The following is a 19,225-nucleotide window of genomic DNA, read 5'->3' as shown; positions in this document are numbered from 1 at the left end:
TTTTATACCTTGAAAATTCCAGCCTTGTGTGAAGCTATCTTTCCAAGCGTATCTCCTGCATATCGTACAGTCAATATCTAATTAGGCATCCAGATATCTCTTTGCCCCCCACCCCCACATCCCCTGGGGTGGGTATTTTTAACTTTAATTGCATAAGAAATATGGCAAACTAAAAAGTAAACTAGTTTGTAGTAAGAGTCAAACTGGATACAAGATAACAAGTGCATCACAAACAAGTCACTCAAATAGAAAGTTATAAATGTTGCATAAAATAAAATTTGCAACTCAAGCATGCAAGCTCAGGTTCTTATTTTTTTAGAGATTTGTCATTTTTGGGCACAATGGTAGCAGTCCAACCACCTAATTTTTATCGGTATAAAAATCAATACCCGTGGATTTTCAAATGTTGGATATTTGAGGTGGAACAATCAACAATTCTTTGCACAAGTGCATTTATTAAATGACAAAAAAAAGGTGTGGTATGCCTAAACAAGAGTTGCTGGTAGAGCTTTAGAGTATTGAAATCATTATGAGAGCCTTCACTTTAGATGCCATTGGTCTCAAATTACTTGGGAAAGAATGAAAGAAGATCTTTGTATTGTATATTTTCCACAGTATTTTCACAAAGATCTACAACAACCTTCTCATGGCAATTTACAAGATCAAAGAACAAGTATGAGGCAGTGCAACAATGCAAAGCTCACTCATAAAGTATCTGTCATATGCCAAGACTTAGGAAATCTAATGAAAACTGTTGAAGACTTGGCTAATCAAATGAAGGTTGTTCAAGACTTGACTACTCAAATGAAGGAAAATCAAGTACCATCGGACCTTCATATTGAAAAAGAAGTGCAAGTGTCAACCAAAGTTTCAATGTTCATGCAACCAGAAGAGTCTATTATAGAGTTTAAACAACAAGAAGCCTCTATACTTGAAGAATCATCCATGATGCATGCAGATCTACAGTTTGATAAAGTCGAAAAGTTGATGTTCCAATTCCTCACATTGAGTTTGTGATCCCAAAAAAGTTTCCAGCAAAGTTTCATGAGGTGGAATACAAGGTTTATCTATTTTCAATGCTCCCAAAGTTGATTCCTCAACTGCAGCAAGTATTATGTGCTAGAGTTTTCATCACTCAACACCTTAAAACTTGAGGTTGAGTTTTCTCCAACCAAGGGAGTATGATGCAGGAGCAAAACCAAAATTATTTAGAATTTATATTTTCAGATTTTTGTATTTATCTTATAAAAATTGAATAGTTGTAGACTTTTATTTGGATAGGGATTAGATTTGAGATTAGATAGGGATTAGTATGGATTAGTTTTGGTATGTTGTCATCTTTATCTCTTTATTTTCCAGTTCTAGCTCTATATAAGAGTTTAGTTTATTTGTATTTGGAGAATAGATCTGATTAATGAAATTCAGATTGGAGATTTTTTCCAGTTGTTAGGTGCTTACTCCTAAGGGTCCTTAGGTGCTGATTCCTAAGGGTTTAGCTTGGTGCTGATTCCAAGCGACCTAAGTGCTGATTCTTAGGTTTGTCCTTTACTTTTCTTGTTCTTTTATTTTTCTATTAATTGTCCTGCACCAATAGTATTCTGATAGCAATAAACTATTCAATTAGAGAATTTCCTAAGAGAGGAAGACAAACACACACACTACTATATAATTTTAATGGAGAATGTACAAACCCTTTAGCTTGCTGCTCCTCTAATTCTCTGGTTCTGTATATAACTTTCACCCCCCTGAACAAGATATGTCAAGTCCATAACAAGGAAAATTTAAGAAATTGAAAACAAGAAGGGAATTAAATTGACACAACGTGCAGCAACCAAAATACAAGGAGGTATTGAGTAGTAAAATGTAACAGAAAAGTGAAGAACTTAAGACTCACTGGAATTGATTCTAAGACTTTAGTCACATTTGCAGAGGCAGCATTCCCTTCCACAAAAAGGAAAAAGTTTGAAACTCCAATAACTTTATGATAAAAGATCCATGGCAAAATCTGCTCTAGATTAGCAGAAGTGCTCGTTGTAATACATATCTGGCATACAGCAAATTGCAGAAGGAAGAGGTCACAAAGTGATTCATAATTCCCCATATCAAATATATGTCAAAATTAGCATTATTTCCTAACACCAATTATTCAAAATTAATCCAAAACAAGATTTCAAATTGCTAATATAGATTATGATCAAATGGAAGAATCCATGAAATAATTAAAATTGGCCATCAAACAGACTAAAAGGCCACAACAAACCAAACGGAAGAATTAAAAGGGCTTATGGATCAATAACAATCAATATCTCAGTATATAAATGACCAACAAGCATCAAAGAGGTTCAATAGATAACTTCCATATCAATTCAGAAAATAATCAAAGTCAACCTGAATGTCAAAACACCAAGCACCTTCTCCATCAGAGCTTGTATTTATAGCTAATCTTTTCAAGATTAATCAAGCAAACAACAACAATAACAATCAAGCCTTATTAGTCCCAAATTTTATGGGGTCAGCTATGGTTTCCTCAACATATGAGTCATGGTTGGCCACATGTATGTATTCTTTTTCGCTATTCTATTCTATTATATTACAAGTCAAAACCTTTGTTACTTCCTGATATGTTTAAGATTAATCAAACAAAATTAAAAATAAATAAAGCACATTGATGAAAACCTTAAATAGAAATGATCAAACAAAAACTAAAGCTCTAATGGGTTTGAATCAAAACACAACAACACTAATCTCCTACATGAAATTTTTTTTTTTAAAATTTGATCATCAATGAACAATATCCCACATAAGTCATATCCAAAATCCATTCTCATTCCAATAAAAATCACACATTTATCTCTCAAACCATCACAGATCCAAAAACCAAAACACACCCACCAAAAAACAAACCCCAAGAACCAAAACCCATGAACCAATATCGAACCTTTGGCTTCAGATCCGACCCGAGCCCGAAATTCCAATCCCTGTAATAAGGAAACGCCGGCGAGCGACTCTGACCGAGAAGATCAACACAATCAGAGCGAGAGGGGTGGGAGGGTCCGGACCCGGAAATGGCTAATCCGGGGAACTCATGGATCATAGTGGTCCGGAACCAACGGGTAATGGGGTCGTTGAGTTAGGGGCATGAATGGGTCAGGTTGAGTTGAGTTCATAACGGTGGGTTAAAAAAAATTCCGCCCAATCTAATCTATCACATAAATCCAATTTGACTCAACCTAATTCAACCCACATGGGTTGGGTTGAACCAATGAGTTGGACAAATTTTTATTATTATTATTAAATTGAGTAGAAAAAAATATAAATATATTAAAAAAACCTAAAGATTAATATCAATATAATTTCTTAAAGGCAAACATTAAAGACAAACAATACTAATAACTAAACAAAAATAGTAATATATTAGGGTTTATGTAAATTAATTGGTTTTTAGATAAGATAGGAAGAGCCTGTTATTTTAAAATTTTTATTAATTATATAATATTATATATATATATATATGTGGGGTCAGAGAATTTATGATCCCAGCTCATTTTATATTAAGGCCCAAAGCCTGCGTCGAGGAGAGACATTGCCAAGGACGCACCATGGAAGTCCAGAACGGCCTTAGGAAATGGCCGAGGACGACCTTATACTCGGCATCCCATAATGCCCCTAAAAGGAAGAGCGAGCACAGTGCAGGAACAACCCAAGTAAAAGGCTGACAGTACTGCAGTAAAGCATTCTGCACCTGACAGGACCATACTCTTCAGCTTTGTAAACACCCCCCAACCACTCTAGGTATGGGCTGGCAGGACAAGTCTTAAGCCCTAGAAAATTGAGCTTACACGTGGACGCTAGAGAGAGGGTAAACGCTAGTATAAAAAGAAAAGAAAGGCAGTGCGAGAAGGGGGGGACAACTCGTCTCTCAAGCCATGGAGTCCTAGAAAAAAGGAGGATAACAAGAGCACAAAGCTCCATAGACTCCTCGGACGAGATTCACTGACCGGAGCCATCCAAACCACTGTCCGGTGACCAAGACCTAGCCTTTCAAACCCATTCTCTACAAATTATATTGTCTGGGCCTTTTACGTACGAGCCCAATACTATTTTGGGACCGTCACGAATTGAGTCCTTACAATATATATTAAATATATAGGTGGGTTGGGTCGGATTTGGTGAATTTGGAATTTTATGACCTAAACCCAACCCAACCCGCTATCAAAAAATTTTTTGTAACCCAACTTAACCCACCAAGCCCTAAAAACCGACCTGGTCAGGTCGGTTTTGGCGGGTTGGCTATACACCCCTAGTTAAGTATGCCCCACCATTGAAGAATGAAAGTGAAGCCAACGAGGGTGAAGAAGAGAAGTGTGAGGATCAAGACGAGGCAAGAAGTGAAGGACTATGAAGAAGAAGAAGATAATGATAAAGATGAAGAAGAAGAGGTGGGTCTGAGAGTAGAGTGGAGCCCCACCATGAAAGCTTGCTCTATAGAGAGAGAGAGAAAGCTTGGTGCATATATATATACACACGTTTGTTTACATGATATATGTAGACATTGTGGGTTGTTTTGGATGAGAGAGAGAGAGAGAGAGAGAGAGAGAGAGAGAGAGAGAGAGAGAGAGAGATTTGGAATTTGGAAGTGAAAGAAGAGAAAGAAAAGTTTGAAACTGGGCAAAATTTTCCAAATAGTATAATTCTAGAAACATTTAAGGTGGATGGCATGCGTTCAAAGTATTTTTTTTTAGAAACAAACACACATACACATAAGGGAGAGGGAAAGAGGTTCTAACACAAAGACACACCACAACTTCACTCAAAAGTCATGGTAACTTTTAAGGGAGGGTGAGGCCAATTATACTACACACAACACACTCTCTTAAGTAATGTGAGACAATTACCCATTCTTTTTTTTTTTAAGAAACAAACACACACACACACACACAAAGAATAGGGAAAATGGTACATGTGTTCAAAGTTAATTAGTTAGTTGAACTCTTTTTTGAAGTCGAGTATACCAAAATTGACTTTCAGCGAAAGTTGAGTTTACTATACTCAACTTCCTACCGAAAATGAATTAAAAAAAGAGAGGAAAAAATGATTTTGGCTGAAAGACGAGTTTACTATAATCGATTTTGGCTGGAAGTCGAGTTTCTTAAAATCGATTTCCAAAAAAATAGTCCAACTAACTAATTAACATTGAACACATGTCATTCGCTTAAAATTTTTCCAGAATTATACTGTTTGGCAAATTTTGCCTTTGAAACTGAAAGCAACTCCTAAATGAAATGAAAATATGAGCCGTTTTTTGTCGTTAGCTCTCTTTCTTTCTTTCTTTATTTATTTATTTATTTTTTGGTTAAAATATAATTGGGATTCTTTTTTTCATTTTTTGGTTTTAAATATTTTATTCAAAAACAAATTCAAAACTTCGTTCAAATATTTAATACTTACTTTGTTTTTTTGGTAAAATACTATTTTGGTCTCTAAATTTTATCAAATGTTTGTTTTTCTTCCCTAAACTATTAGAAAAAGTTACTTTTCCATTCCTATTTTTGTCTCTACAATCTAAATTACTAAAAAAAAAAAAAAACTCGTGATAAATTTTGAGGATCAAAATAACATTTTACCTTTTTTTGGACTGATTTTATTTTTGTATTGTTTACATGACAAACTAGAATTCTATAATAATAATAATAATAATAATGATGATGATGATGATGATGATGATGATGATGATGATGATGATGATGACATGCTCGAAAGTGGAGAAAGAAAAAATTAAATTGAACTTCATTGAATTGAAAACATTAGGTTAAATTACTTTCCTTTTTTTGGTTGAGAAACACTAAATAAGTAAATTATTGGTTTAATCCTTCAACTATGTGATGAATTTTAATTTGATCTCTCAACTATTAATTATGTCAATTTAGTTCATCAACTTTCAAAATTAAGTACATTTTATGTATATAAACCTCCACTTTATTTAAAATTTGAAAAAATTAAGAGCATATGTTAAAAGCTTAAAATATAATGTAAAGTGAAGTCAATTTAAATTATTAATTTTTATTAAAATTTAAATGCAAGTGTACACAAAATTTGTATGAAATAAATCATATGGTCACAAAGTAGTGTAACAAATTATAAAATTTTGATGTCTACAGGAAGGACTAGCAAAAAGCCTTACCTAATTTTATTTATAAAAAGAATTATAGTTCAAATCCTCCATTCTTGTTTTTATTATAACAATTGAATTATCGGTATAAAAAAGGGGAAAAAAAAGAGGTCGTAGGACTAAATGGCACAATTAATAGTTAGACTAAAAACAATTGGAGGACTAAATTAGCAATTTAACCAAAAATATTATTATAAGGAGTCAATTCGTAACGACCCCAAACGGGTATTGGGTTCGTATGTCAAAGGTCCGAACAATATAATTTGTAGAGCGTGGGTATTTGAGAACTAGATTTAACTCTTCGAAAGAAAAACGATTCACTTTCACGTTTATAGATGAATTAAAACCGATGTCATTATGGGTCTCTCTTTGAAACAAGTAAAGTTCTAAGGTTTCTCAGTCTTTTCTCTCTGTATCCTTTTCGTCTCCTCCTTTTTTTTTTTTATGTTTCGTCCCCCCTTTGGCAAGTTATTCTCTCATGTTATATACTGTCCCTTTCGTACCATCTTCACCGCACACGTGTAGGTTGGGTTTGGGGGATTTCTTTCTGTCCCATCTAACACCTCCTGGAACCTCCTATGAGTGGCTGTAAGGCTGCTTCATCACTGTTCAGGTATCACTTCCACATTAATGCGGCCAGAGAGTTGGTTGAAAAACAATTAATGTGGAGGCAGCTGTGATTATAGATATTTGTTTGCCTTCTCTTTCTTACCCTTGGTCCTTTATCTCACTTTTAGTAGTGACATAGTTCCGAGGTACGATTGTAACAAGACGGCGTCCTGATCGTCCTCGGACTCACGTTTCCGAGGAGGACTGTGTCCTCAGACGAATACTGAACTCACTTTTCGTGATATTCACTATTCCTTTCATGCGGTTACCCTTACGATCTGACTTGGGCCTCCTCGGACAAATTTGCATCCTTGGATGGGCTACAGGCCCAATTAAATTGACTTTAATAGTTCTGATGACTGACCGGCCCCCACAATTATTATATGGTCATAATATGATTTTTATTTTATTTTTGAAATAAAGACAGAACTTATCATTTAAGGGAGGCCATTAAGATCGGCCTAAAGTACATGAATAATATCTTGTGATACATCTTCCATACAGACTTGCATTTGAGAAATAGAAATTGCTTATCTTGCTAAAGAGTGAGCTACAGTGTTACAATGCCTACAAACATGAGATTAATGTATTTTTGGAAAACAAGAGGCAAAGTACTATATGTCTTTCACAATGTGGCCAAAGTGTGACAATGAGTGAGACTTGTTCCAAAGTGCCGGGATGAGTATCAATGAGTCGACATCCAATATCACCTGATCAAAACTTGTCTCCAAAGCCAACTCTAGAGCCATCTTTGCTGCTATAGCTTCCACTTCAATGGCTGTGAATGGGAGAGAAGTTTTTTGCGAGAGAGAAACCGTGACTTATCCCATATCATTGCGAATAACCACACCCATACTAGCACTGTTTTTTGAATCAAATAGCATGCCATTGAAGTTCACCTTAAATAGATTTCTATTCAGAGATTGCCAGTAGGTGGGTGATCATCCCACTAGTGTTATGGTCAAGGAATTATGGAGGCTAAAATCGCGCAGCCTTTCCTTTGCTTGAGGCAGCAACTGGCCAAGAGGAACTGCAAGTTTTTCAAGTTGAAAATAATTTCTCCAAGTCCATATCGCCTAGATTGCCATGGAGAAGAGAGTGGAGTCCCTATTTTCTGCAAAAACACAACCCATTAAATCAATAAATGATATCACTTGGCTTAGGCTGTTGTGATTCCAGAGAAGGACTTTGTTCCAAAGCTCCAATAGCTTCGGACAGTGATATAAAGCATGGCCTATATCTTCTTTTTGGTCTTTCGCGATGCTCACAGCAATCATTTGTGATAATTTGTCGCTTCACCAAGTTCATCTTTGTAGGTAAAGAATTTTTTGTCGCTCGCCAAACCCAATTTTTTACCTTACTTGGAACTTGTAAACTCCGTATCGCTTTTCACAGAGGCTTTAGGCACTCTGGATCGAACTGACCAGGCTGTGAATTCTGGAATTCTTGATGCAAGAATTTGTAGCCCGACTTAATTGAGTATTCCCCCGTGGGGTTGAATGCCCAGGTGAGTGTATTGGGCTGATCCGTGTGGCATAATGGATTTTATTTTATTTTTTGAAACTTAGCAGGTTGGCATCTATAACTTCTTCTTTCTAGGTTTTGTGCTCTTGGTCAATTAAAGCACTCACCTTGGCCTTGGCTAGACCTCCTATACATGGTGATAAAATTTTTTGGAGAGTGTCTCTCTAGAAGCCAACGCTCCCCCTAGATTGCAGTTGATCATCGATCACCCATCCACCAAACCGCTCCTCTTTTGATGACTTCTCTACCCCTAAGAATACTCTTCCACGCATAAGAGGCTAAACTTGGGTTTGTGGCTTCCATGATTGTGTAGTTAGGGAAAATTTTCACCTTAAAAATTCAATAGAACAACAAGTTTTTATTATGCAAGAGACGCCATGTTTGTTTTTCCAAGAGTGCATTGTTAATCCTTGAAAGATCTTTGAACCCCATTCCACCTTGTGTCTTTGGTTTGCATAAATCCTCCCACTTGGTCCAGTGTATCTTTTGGCCTTCCCCTCTTTGCCCCCGAAAAAATTCCCGAATTAGAGCTTCTATGTTACACCCCGGTTATTAAGTGTAATTTGGAGGAAGCTTGAAGGGCAAATGGGTAATTTACTCACAAGATATTTTTGGGGCAAATCAGTAATTAAGCTTTTCAACTTAAGTCAAACCCCCCCCCCCTTTTCTTCCTCATTTTCACGTTGATATCTCTCTCCCTCTTGACCACTGCCCCTTCTCTCTATTTCTCTATCCTTCTATCTCACCCACCCACCGAAACACACACAAACACACTCTAGCTCCCATCTCCTTCATCATTTCTTTCTCCTCTCTAGTCGAAATCTCCCTCTTAAGGAGGATTATGTCTCCATTGATTCTCCTAGTAGAGCCAAAACTCTATGACATTTTGAAGTGCAAGAGACTCAAGGTAAAAATCTAAGTTTTCTCTCAATTTCTTCTATGAAATCCCTTGGGTTTTGTTAGTTTATGATTTTTATGGTATATACTTGATGGGTTTGCTGAGTATTGGAAGTTTAGAGGGTTATGAGGATTTGGGCAGCATGAGTTTTTATTAAATCTGAAAATTTCAAACTATTTAGGTGTGTTTGCTTTGATGGGGTGTTTTGGTTGTCTATTTTTACTAGTGCGTATTTGAAGTTTGGTTTCCTAGAGCAGCTATATAGGTTTTCTTGTTGCATCAGTTGATTCCAAAGTGTTTCCTTTGCATTTAAATGGCTTTGGCAAGTGTGAGTGTGAGTGAAGTGTTAACTTTGAATTTATGAAAGTGGAGTGTGAGCATGTGCTTTTGCATACCTAGTGTTTGATAAGTTATTTATATGAGATTTTGGGTTTGATTCCTTGTTTTTAATATGCTTTAAATCTGGTGGTTTTAATGTTAGTAAATTCTCAAATAATTTGGGCTAGTCTTACAACTATAGCAATTTTCTAAAGCTGTTATGACAGATTTGAGTCAGCCACAATGCATGATTTTTAAAATTATAGAAAAATCTTTTTAGGCTGAATTTTCTGTGGTACATTGTATACATATAGGGGAATGTTCCCTTATAGTTTTGAATTAATCGGATAACTTTTCATTGACCAAACAATTTTTACAAAATGGCTGCCCTGCTATGTACTAAATCTGAAAGCAAGACTAAAACGCTGAGAAATTGTGGAATTAATCCCAAACCTTGGTTGATCTTATATTAGCTTAAATATATTATTTAGTACCAAAAGAGATTCTTGAGTATGCTATATTACGGTAATGAATTTAAAATGTTTTGGTTGTTGGCACTATGAGTTTCTTGGATGCTTGTTTGGTTCCTAATTGGGAAGGGAATTTGTCTTAGGACGGGCAAGCTAGACTTTAAGGTATCATTATGATTTATGGAGATAAGCGTGATGGTACTTTGTGAAAGGCCTTGTTATTGATAGGTTTGATCATTGTGTTTCTAGGTTTCGATATTCTTGGTGATGGACCTAGTGACTGGATTAGTTGATTTTGTGATGCCTGGTTGAGATAAAACTGGTTGGCTTTCCGAGGTAAGTAGCTTTTTAATGAGATTTTTGAAAAATAACCATGTTGCATAAATGTTGTTTTTGGGTTAGACACGCTTTTGGAAACTACCCATGGAAACTATATTTTCCTAAAAAACTATTGTGTCGTAACCTTAATATTGTGTCGTAACCTTAATATATATATATATATATATATATATGATTATATATGAAAATGCATTATATTTGGTATTGTATTTGGGGAAATGCATGAATTGTTGATATAGAAAAATTAGCATTTTTTATTTAATCTTTGATAAGGAAATCATGGATTTTATGGTATATTGAAAAATTTAAAGATGCTTATCTTGTCTTATTATTTGGGAAATTGATAGAGAATTTCTTGACAAGAATGAAGTTGAAAACCTTACAAACTTTGTAGAAGTTAGATTATTTAAGGTTTTTCTAAAACTACCTGGATATGAACTATGTGTTTCAAAGTAATGTAACCTGTGAGTTTATGTGGTTTTAACATCATGCCATGTGTGATTTCCCGATGATCACTTGATTTGGTTTTTGTAGCCTTTGTGACAACAGAATTAAATCTAGGTCAGTGCCCTTTCACTTTGGATGATGCGTTCTTCCCTACTGCCCATGGGGGGAAGAGGTTCCTTGATTGTGTGTGGGTGAGGCTGCTGCCCATGGGGCCGAGAGACTACATGCAAGAGAGGTCCTATTTGATGCACTCTCTTTACTGCCCATGGGGGGAGAGAAAAACCTTGAGGGTATGAGTGAGGCTGCTGTCCATGGGGCCAAGAGTTTACATACCAAAGAGGACAATATCATGCCAGTTGTGAATGGGTGGATCCCTTGATTGGTCTATGTGGTAGTGTGGTATTTTTGTGATAATTTACATTATGTTAGATATTATAGTTTTGGAAATTATATTGTTGGTGCTCACAGATTATATAGTTTCAAGGTATCTACCTTGAGAAACTTTGTGTTTCGTTAATCAATCATTCTTGTCAGATCATATTATTATTATTGAAAATGAAACTTGCATTTCCGCCACCCCCATTAATTATGCTACTTACTAGGCTTTAGCTTATTCCACTCTCCAACAGTTTTACAGATAAATTAGTTATACGTCAGGTACGAAGCTTAGTTTTTGGGGGTGATTGGAGTACTATGCTAAGTGCGAGATTTGTGCCATAAATTGTTGGTGCTCAGTTTATTAAGTTATTCGAGGCCATAGTTAATTCCACTGGAGGTTGGGCTCTTGAGGTTTGTTAGCCTTGGGCATATTAGGTTTAGATTCTGTTGTAATTATGTATCTTAGAGAGGATTGTGATTTTGTGTTTATTTATTTGGAGCTTTGGATTTTCATGTATATTTGGAGACACATGATTTGTAGTTTGTATTGTTTGTAAGTGTGATTATAGAGCTTTGATTCATATTGTGGAGAGATCAATATATTTATTTATTTTTATCAAATGGAAAGAAAAAAAAATCACTACAATACATCTTGAAGGCTCGGTCTTTCATGCTTTGGACCCTTTTGGCTTTGGGGCGTGACATTCTATATCATGGCACAAACCGCTAGGCAATTTGAATCATGACATCATATAAAAAGGTAACACTTGGGCCACTACTTTTATTAGAATCTCTTGGCGTGCTTGAGATAATAATTTGCCCTCCCATCCTTGCAGCTTCTTCCACACCCTCTATTTAAAGTTGTCAAAACTCTCTTTCGTTTTTTGGCCAATAAATGATGGTAGACTTAAATATTTTTCATATTGTTGGACCAACCTCACCCCACGAGCTAATTTGATTGTATCCTGCAAATCCTATGAGGTTGACTTGCTAAAAATGAGAGTGGTTTTCGTTCTATTTATCTACTGACCTAATGCACTTTCATACATGGCTAAGATCTCCAAAAGCTTCTAGCACTCATTTTCTTTTACTTTGCAAAAAATAAGTCTATCATCTGCATTAGTCTAGGACCATTCTGGCAAATAGAAGCCCCCCTTATGTCACCCATTGTTTCAACTTTTTTCAACAGCCCATGAAAACTTTTACTTGCATAGATTACTAACTAATTTCTTATACTATTATTAATTATTATTCAGATATGGGCTTCCAATCAGCCCTATTGCTAAGGCATAATTTAATCTCAATCGCTCAAATCATAATGGTGCTATTGATAGTTTACTAGTGGATATCTTGAGTGATGCGCGGTACATTTTGATAAATTTAGTAAAAAATTACTTATCATCCTTTGATTTTTAAGTCCAAAGGAAATGAGGATTTATATTTGACAAATGTTGAGGCAAATAATCATATTACTCAATATTCATTGAATCTAACTGTTGCAATTTTGCATTAAATTTAGTCTTATGCATAAAATTAAAAAGCTTTCTTACTTCCTATCTTTCTCATAACTTTTTGGATCCATCCATATCTATCCAAATCATTTCAAATATAAATGTATACAAATTCTTTAAATTTTATTAATGCATCAAAATAAATGCATATGTCATTACTTAATAGTTTGATATAAATGCTAAATTTAGATAAGATGGAAGCCCAAATGGAAAAAATATCAAACAATGCGTCACTTGATAGAGCCTCATGCTCTCGCACATAAGGTATCTGTTTTTATATATATACTTAATTAATACTTTGATATAAATGCTAAATTTAGATAAGGTGGAAGCCTAAATGGAAAAAATATCATACAATGCACCACTTGGCAAAACCTCATACTCTCGCACATAAAGTCTCTGCTTTTATATATATACTAATATTATGCTCGTGCAATGCACGGTTTAATAAAAAATATTTTGATAATATAATTGTAGGGTCTTGATTTACATTCCAAGCCTAAAACGTATGGGATGTTGGCCCAATGAGCCCAGTACAATAAATTTGTAGAAAGTGGGTTAAAGAACTAGACCTTAATGAATTGAACAACGGATAGATTTAATTTAAATGACTGTTAAACACAAATAAGAGATTTGGTCTTCAGATATTTTCAGTACGAGGAGGTTCCCCTTGTATAATTTAATCACAAATGAATGCAAAGATAGTTTAGATTGCTACAATCTTTCTTCTCTCTCTTTCACCTCCTCTTTTTCATGAAGAGCCTTTCACATTATATATCCTCCTTTGGACCATCTTCATCCTACACTTGTTGATTATCCGATCTCTTACTTGAGTACCTGTTCCATCAGACACCCCCTCTGGTTCTCTGTGAGTTGTGGTAGCCAAGGTAGCACTGCTCAGAGGTCTTCTCCACATAAACGCGGCCAGAAAAGTAGCTGCAATACATTTAATGCGGTGGTGGCAACTTTCCCTTAGATATTTTTAGGTTTCCTTCTTTCTTTCTTTTTTTGTATATTTATGAGGCATGTCCCCATCATTGGAGCTTCTTGGAGGATCACTCTAATAGCTGGAGTACGTACTTTGAACTATATTCATCATATCCGAGGAGGAGTTTCTCCTCGGACCACCTTTCATTCGTTTCCTACTTATGAGATTTTAACGGGGAACATGTAACAACTATTTGCTCTTTCTCGGACCTATCAATGTCTTTAGACAAAACCCAAGGCCCAACATATGGTTTTGGGCCCTTTATCCCTACAATAATTAAATTTAATAACAAATAAAATGAAAAAAGAATTAATTTAAAATTTAAGATTAAAAAATAATTTGTACTTGTACACTTAAATAAATTTAATTTTTATTTCTTATTTTAATATTTAAATGATTTTTTTTAGTGTTGATTTCATTCAAATGGTTATAAGTTATATCAACCCTAAACCAACATATGTATCCATATGTAACATTCTAAATTAATAATAAATAAAAACATAATACTCTTACTTAATGTATTATTCTAACTTACTAATAAATAAATATAACACCCTAACTTAAAGTAATGTTTTGTGATTGTATTGTGTTTTAGCCTTTAAGAACACATATATTATTTTTTTTTTATCATAAAAAAAAACACAGATATTAATATTACACATGAAAAAATAATGAATTCAATAATCGAAACGGTTAAAAACAAAATTAAGCCAAAACTTCAATTCATTAATGAAAAAATATCCAAATTTTTGAGCTTAAAAAAAAACAGAGTTAAATAAAGATAGACTTATATAGAAATTTGGACAGATGGATTCTTTTGTATCCAATTTCATGTTTGATAGCAAATTTTGCTTTTAATTAACGAATATAGATTACATGGAACAAAGCACCAAAAAAAAGTCATAACAAATTAAATCCATTATAAAATATTGATGTCAACAACAAATAATCATGTAATAAGAAATTAAAAAATACAAATATATTGCTTGCTATATTGACTTCTAAAAAAAAACAATTAAAGGTGTAATGAAACATAGAATTTCATATTATATAATAATAAAAAGGAAACAAATACACAAAATCTATTCAATTTGATGAAAGAAAAAAAAATTACCTACAAGGTTGTAGGTAGGGCAAAGAGGAGAAACGTAGCACTTTTCAATTACGAAAGCTGCAACGCAACATCAAAAATAAGTACTCATGAAAAAGCATTACTACACCAACATTGTTAGAGGTAACACTATTTACATGCAGACAGGCCCCCCCCCCCCCCCCCAAAAAAAAAAAAAAGAAGTAAAGAGACAAACACAGCTAAGCAAAATAACACTTGTATTGTATTTTAGAGTAAGATAAGATTTTAAATCTTTGTTTTTGATACTAACTTCTTAATCCGATAAAGTTTGAATTTAGATGATTTATACTTAAACTAAATCTCCTTCGATTATTTTTTATTGGATAAATATGGATAGAATTTCATATTAGTATAAAGAAAGAAAGTACTAATAAGGATAGACGTTTTTTTTAATGAATTAAAGTACAAAACTACAAATGAATGGTGCTTTAAATAAAATTGATAAGCATTCAATGATTGATTAAGATTTTTTGTACATCCTAAAAATTGATTAAGTATTACAATTTAAGTTGATAATAATAACTAAACTTCTATTTTATAAAAAATATTCCAATTTTTAAAATCTAAACAAAATTCTTCAATTTTTTTTACATATAGTAAGAATTTATGAAAGTGTGAAGCTGAAATTAAAAAAAAAAAAATAGAAATTATAGGAGAAGAAGATAAGAACAAAAAAAATTTATCTATTTTTTTAAAATATATAAAAAAAATCCTGCAATTTAAGAAGATAAGAACAATATATATATATATATATATATAAATTTATGAAAGTGTGAAGCTTAAGAATTTTTTTTTTTTTCTTAATGGATGAGAAGAAGTTAAGTTGATATTAAATTATTGAGTTTTTGTGTCTATCAAACTTTATCTAAAGAAGTGATTTCAAATTAAAATTTTTATCAACTTAGAAATTATAGGAGAAAAAAATAAGAACAAAACAAAAATATATTTATTTTTCAAAAATCTAGTAAAATTTCTGCAATTTGGTAAAGTCACGTGACGCAAAAAAAGAAATGTAGGAAAAAAAATGAAAGTTCTATCTTTTTTTCCTTTTATGTTTTTTAAAGAAACGTAGGGAAAAAAATGAAAATTCTTTTTTTTTTCTTTTACGTTTTTTTATCTCTCTATTTTATTTAAATTCTATTATTAGGTAATTCTATTCTATTGATTTTAGGATTTGTTGATAACATTTTATAAAGTCGCTGCTTTTATATATATACTTAATTAATACTTTGATATATATGCTAAATTTAGATAAGATGGAAGCCCAAATGGAAAAAATATTATACAATGCGCCATTTGGCAGAACCTCTTGCTCTTGCACGTAAGGAATCTGCTTTTATATATATACTTAATTAATATTTTGATATAAATGCTAAATTTAAATGATATAAATGCTAAATTTAGATAAAATGAAAGCCCAAATGAAAAAAATATCATACAATGCGTCACTTGGCAGAACCTTCTGCTCTTGCAGGTAAGGAATCTGCTTTTATATATATATTGATTGATGATTGATTGATTGATTGAGTATTGTTACATTTATATTTAAATATATCAACATATATTATTGATTCATGCATAACACATGTTTTTGAAGTTCAAAACAAGCATCTAGATAGGGTCTGGCTGTCAAATCTCCTTTCTTCAGCTTTTATATATATCTTTCTGATCACCTTCAACTTAAAGGAATTAGATTTACAATACAATAACCAAGAATGGGCTGCTTTCCATTATTCTCTACTGTTACTCTGTTTGTAGCATCTCTTTCTCTTCTCATCTCTTGCTCTTATGGTGTCAACCCTGATGTCCTGGCCACCATTTGCTCCCAAACTCAAAACCAAGAAATCTGTGAGAGTATATTAACAAGCGATCCGCGTACTAGCTCGGCAGACCTCCCCACACTCTCATTAATATCACTTGAGCTAACAATGAAACAAGCTAGTGACAATAACCAGAGTTTTACACAATTTCGTGACAACACTACCAATCCGTCTCTCAAAAATGATTTTTCCAATTGTGTGACGCTTTACAAGGATATGCAAGACAAGCTCAATGCGGCTTACCTGTTGTCAAAGCAGAGAAAGTACAAGGACATCACTGATTTAGGCCAGTTGACAACTCTAGCTTACAATTGCGAAAATGGCCTCCCTTCTGATTCACCTACTGCTGCTATAACCGAAGATATGCTCTTGACTAGCCAGACTGCAATAAGTGTCAATGCATACGTTGCTACATAATTTGCATACATATTTGACGGAAAAATATGTGCCTTTCTTTTAATGAAATCATTGTCTTGATTCACATTTATTTATAATAAATTAAGGGGAGAGGGCTAAAACACGGAGATCAATGCTATTGTGATCAATATATGGAGTCCTTTCTACTTTATTGAGTGACATTTTCACTTTCTATGCTTAATCCGTTATGTTTTAGCAATACATTTAGCTCAATTATTAAAGTCTTTAATAATTGAATAGAAATCTGAGTTTTAATCCTCGCCTACACCAAAAATCAATTGATATTTTAGTTTAATGATAAATAATTATCATCAGAAGCGAACGCTATATATTAAAATTTTTTGTCTAAAAAAAAAATAAAACAAATAAAATATGTTATTCTTTTATATTAACATATCTTTTTTTTTCACCACCCCCTCCCCTTCCTCTCAAGTTAAGGAAGTGCCATTAGGCCAAGTGGGGTATTGCGAATGTATCCTTTTTCTTTAATAATAACATTGAGTATATGCCTCATAAAATAAATCACAAAGAATGTATCCTTTTTTCACTACCCTGAATATTTTCTACAAATTACTTTAAATAAGTGTCTATATATATATATATATATATATATATATTATAATAACAAAAACGGGTTATTCCTTAGTTTCTGGTTTTTGTGTGTAAATCAATTGATTTATTAAAAAATAAATACTTTCAAACTATTGCATAAGAAGAAGAAACACATTGTTATAAGTATTAAATAAATAGTACTTGATTATCTTTAGGTTGTTGTTATTAGGTTGGGTTTTCAGCACCAAATGAAGATGATTAACCACCATGATGTATGTCCCACTAAGATGGCCAATCATATCAAAATAAATCAAATGAAATAATAGTACTCTCTACCACATTTTATGAACAAGCTATAATATATAAATAATCCCTAAAAAATTCGAATTCTCTTTTTTCCTCGAAAGTGGCATAGAAGTGCAGACCAAACAGCACGAAAGAAAGAGAAGAAAGCTATTTATTGATCAATAGAATTGGTCAATCCAATGTTTAATAATAATAATGTAATTATCATTTTATATATAATAATAAAAGAAAACATTGGAGACTGTTACCTAGGGCCGGTAATGCTATTTATTTATTTATTTTATCTCAATTAGTATTTGTTTATTTAATTGCCCAACGATTTACTGACACAATTTATTGCTTTTAACGAAATTTGGTAATAAAATAAGGCAACACGGTTTAATTGCTCAATTAGTATTTGTTTATTTTAATTGCCCAATGGTTTTCTGACACAATTTATTGCTTTTAACGAAATTTGGTAATACAATAAGGCAACACGGTTTAATTGCCGTGAGATTTGGCCTTTTTTCATATGCAACATGATGTTCAACTATGATTGGAACTTGTATCTTAGACCAAACGCTAATTAATAATTATTGTTGTACACATTAAATTATACATTCTCGTACATAATTAATTGATGTCAAAACTTGTTAGGGTCATGTTAATGAGTGTCCTTAGGGCATTTGTTAATAATCAATTTTAGGAAAGTCTTGACATTACTTTTATGGGAAATGAAAAAAGTTGTCAAAACATTAATTATTTTTTTTTTTTTCTTTTCCCATAAAAACTTTCTTTAACTGGATTCTTAACCAGTGCCCTAAGGGCACTCGTTAGCATTTTCCTAATTATAATTGAAAGCATGAGTTTCTCAACAAAAAAAAAAAAAAAAGTACAATTTTAGTTGTCTTGTATACATAGAGTGTATCACCATTCTGGACCAAATAGGATAAATTTTTGTTTCTCCTAAATTCTATGAGTGAATTCCAATGGAATTATGGCTTGGCATTTGTATAAGATTACACGCACAAAATTGCAGCTCATCAAGTTACAAATATGCTCAACAAACGAGCTAAAAATTGAAGAAAGTAAAGTCATGAAGCATTGACCAGTCCAGTCCTAGTTAAGGGTACTGACTTTTTATATATTTTGATCTTATACACAAGAAAATTTAAATTTGTAAGTGAAAAGCATTACATATATTGCCTATCAAATAAAAGGTATAAGTTTTCAATTATTGGTTAAAAAGAATACGGGTTTGAATGTCGAGTTGTTTTCAGTGTTACTTTAGTTTAGCTTTTGTAGAAGTGAGTCTTCAATTTTTTTATTAAGAAATAAGTGGCTTTTATGACCCTTAAAAGATAAGGT

The 19,225-nt window shown here is 33.1% G+C and overlaps 2 protein-coding genes across 3 annotated transcripts in view; one reads left to right on the top strand and one right to left on the bottom strand.

The window, feature by feature from the left end:
• Window positions 1-3,151, bottom strand: part of LOC115952741 (glycosyltransferase-like At2g41451) — a 50,409-nt gene extending 47,258 nt beyond the window's left edge. Inside the window, exons 1-3 of one of the 2 annotated variants that reach the window (XM_031069974.1) lie at window positions 2,939-3,151; window positions 1,896-2,044; window positions 1,692-1,745 (exon numbers count right to left, since the gene is read on the bottom strand). In XM_031069974.1, the coding sequence (XP_030925834.1) occupies window positions 1,692-1,745; window positions 1,896-2,044; window positions 2,939-3,094 (359 nt within the window). In that variant the 5' untranslated portion in view covers window positions 3,095-3,151. The remainder of the gene's footprint in view (window positions 1-1,691; window positions 1,746-1,895; window positions 2,045-2,938) is intronic. The other variant, XM_031069972.1, reaches the window with a different exon arrangement.
• A 13,072-nt stretch (window positions 3,152-16,223) lies between these two features.
• Window positions 16,224-17,020, top strand: LOC115951426. Its single transcript, XM_031068639.1, has 2 exons — window positions 16,224-16,257; window positions 16,542-17,020. The coding sequence occupies exons 1-2, from the start codon at window positions 16,224-16,226 to the stop codon at window positions 17,018-17,020; spliced, it is 513 nt and encodes a 170-aa protein (XP_030924499.1).
• Window positions 17,021-19,225: the final 2,205 nt, after the last annotated feature.

The sequence above is a fragment of the Quercus lobata genome, chromosome 7, assembly GCF_001633185.2.
Source record: "Quercus lobata isolate SW786 chromosome 7, ValleyOak3.0 Primary Assembly, whole genome shotgun sequence".
NCBI classification, from domain to species: Eukaryota; Viridiplantae; Streptophyta; class Magnoliopsida; order Fagales; family Fagaceae; genus Quercus; species Quercus lobata.
This window is presented reverse-complemented; position numbering and strand designations above follow the sequence as displayed.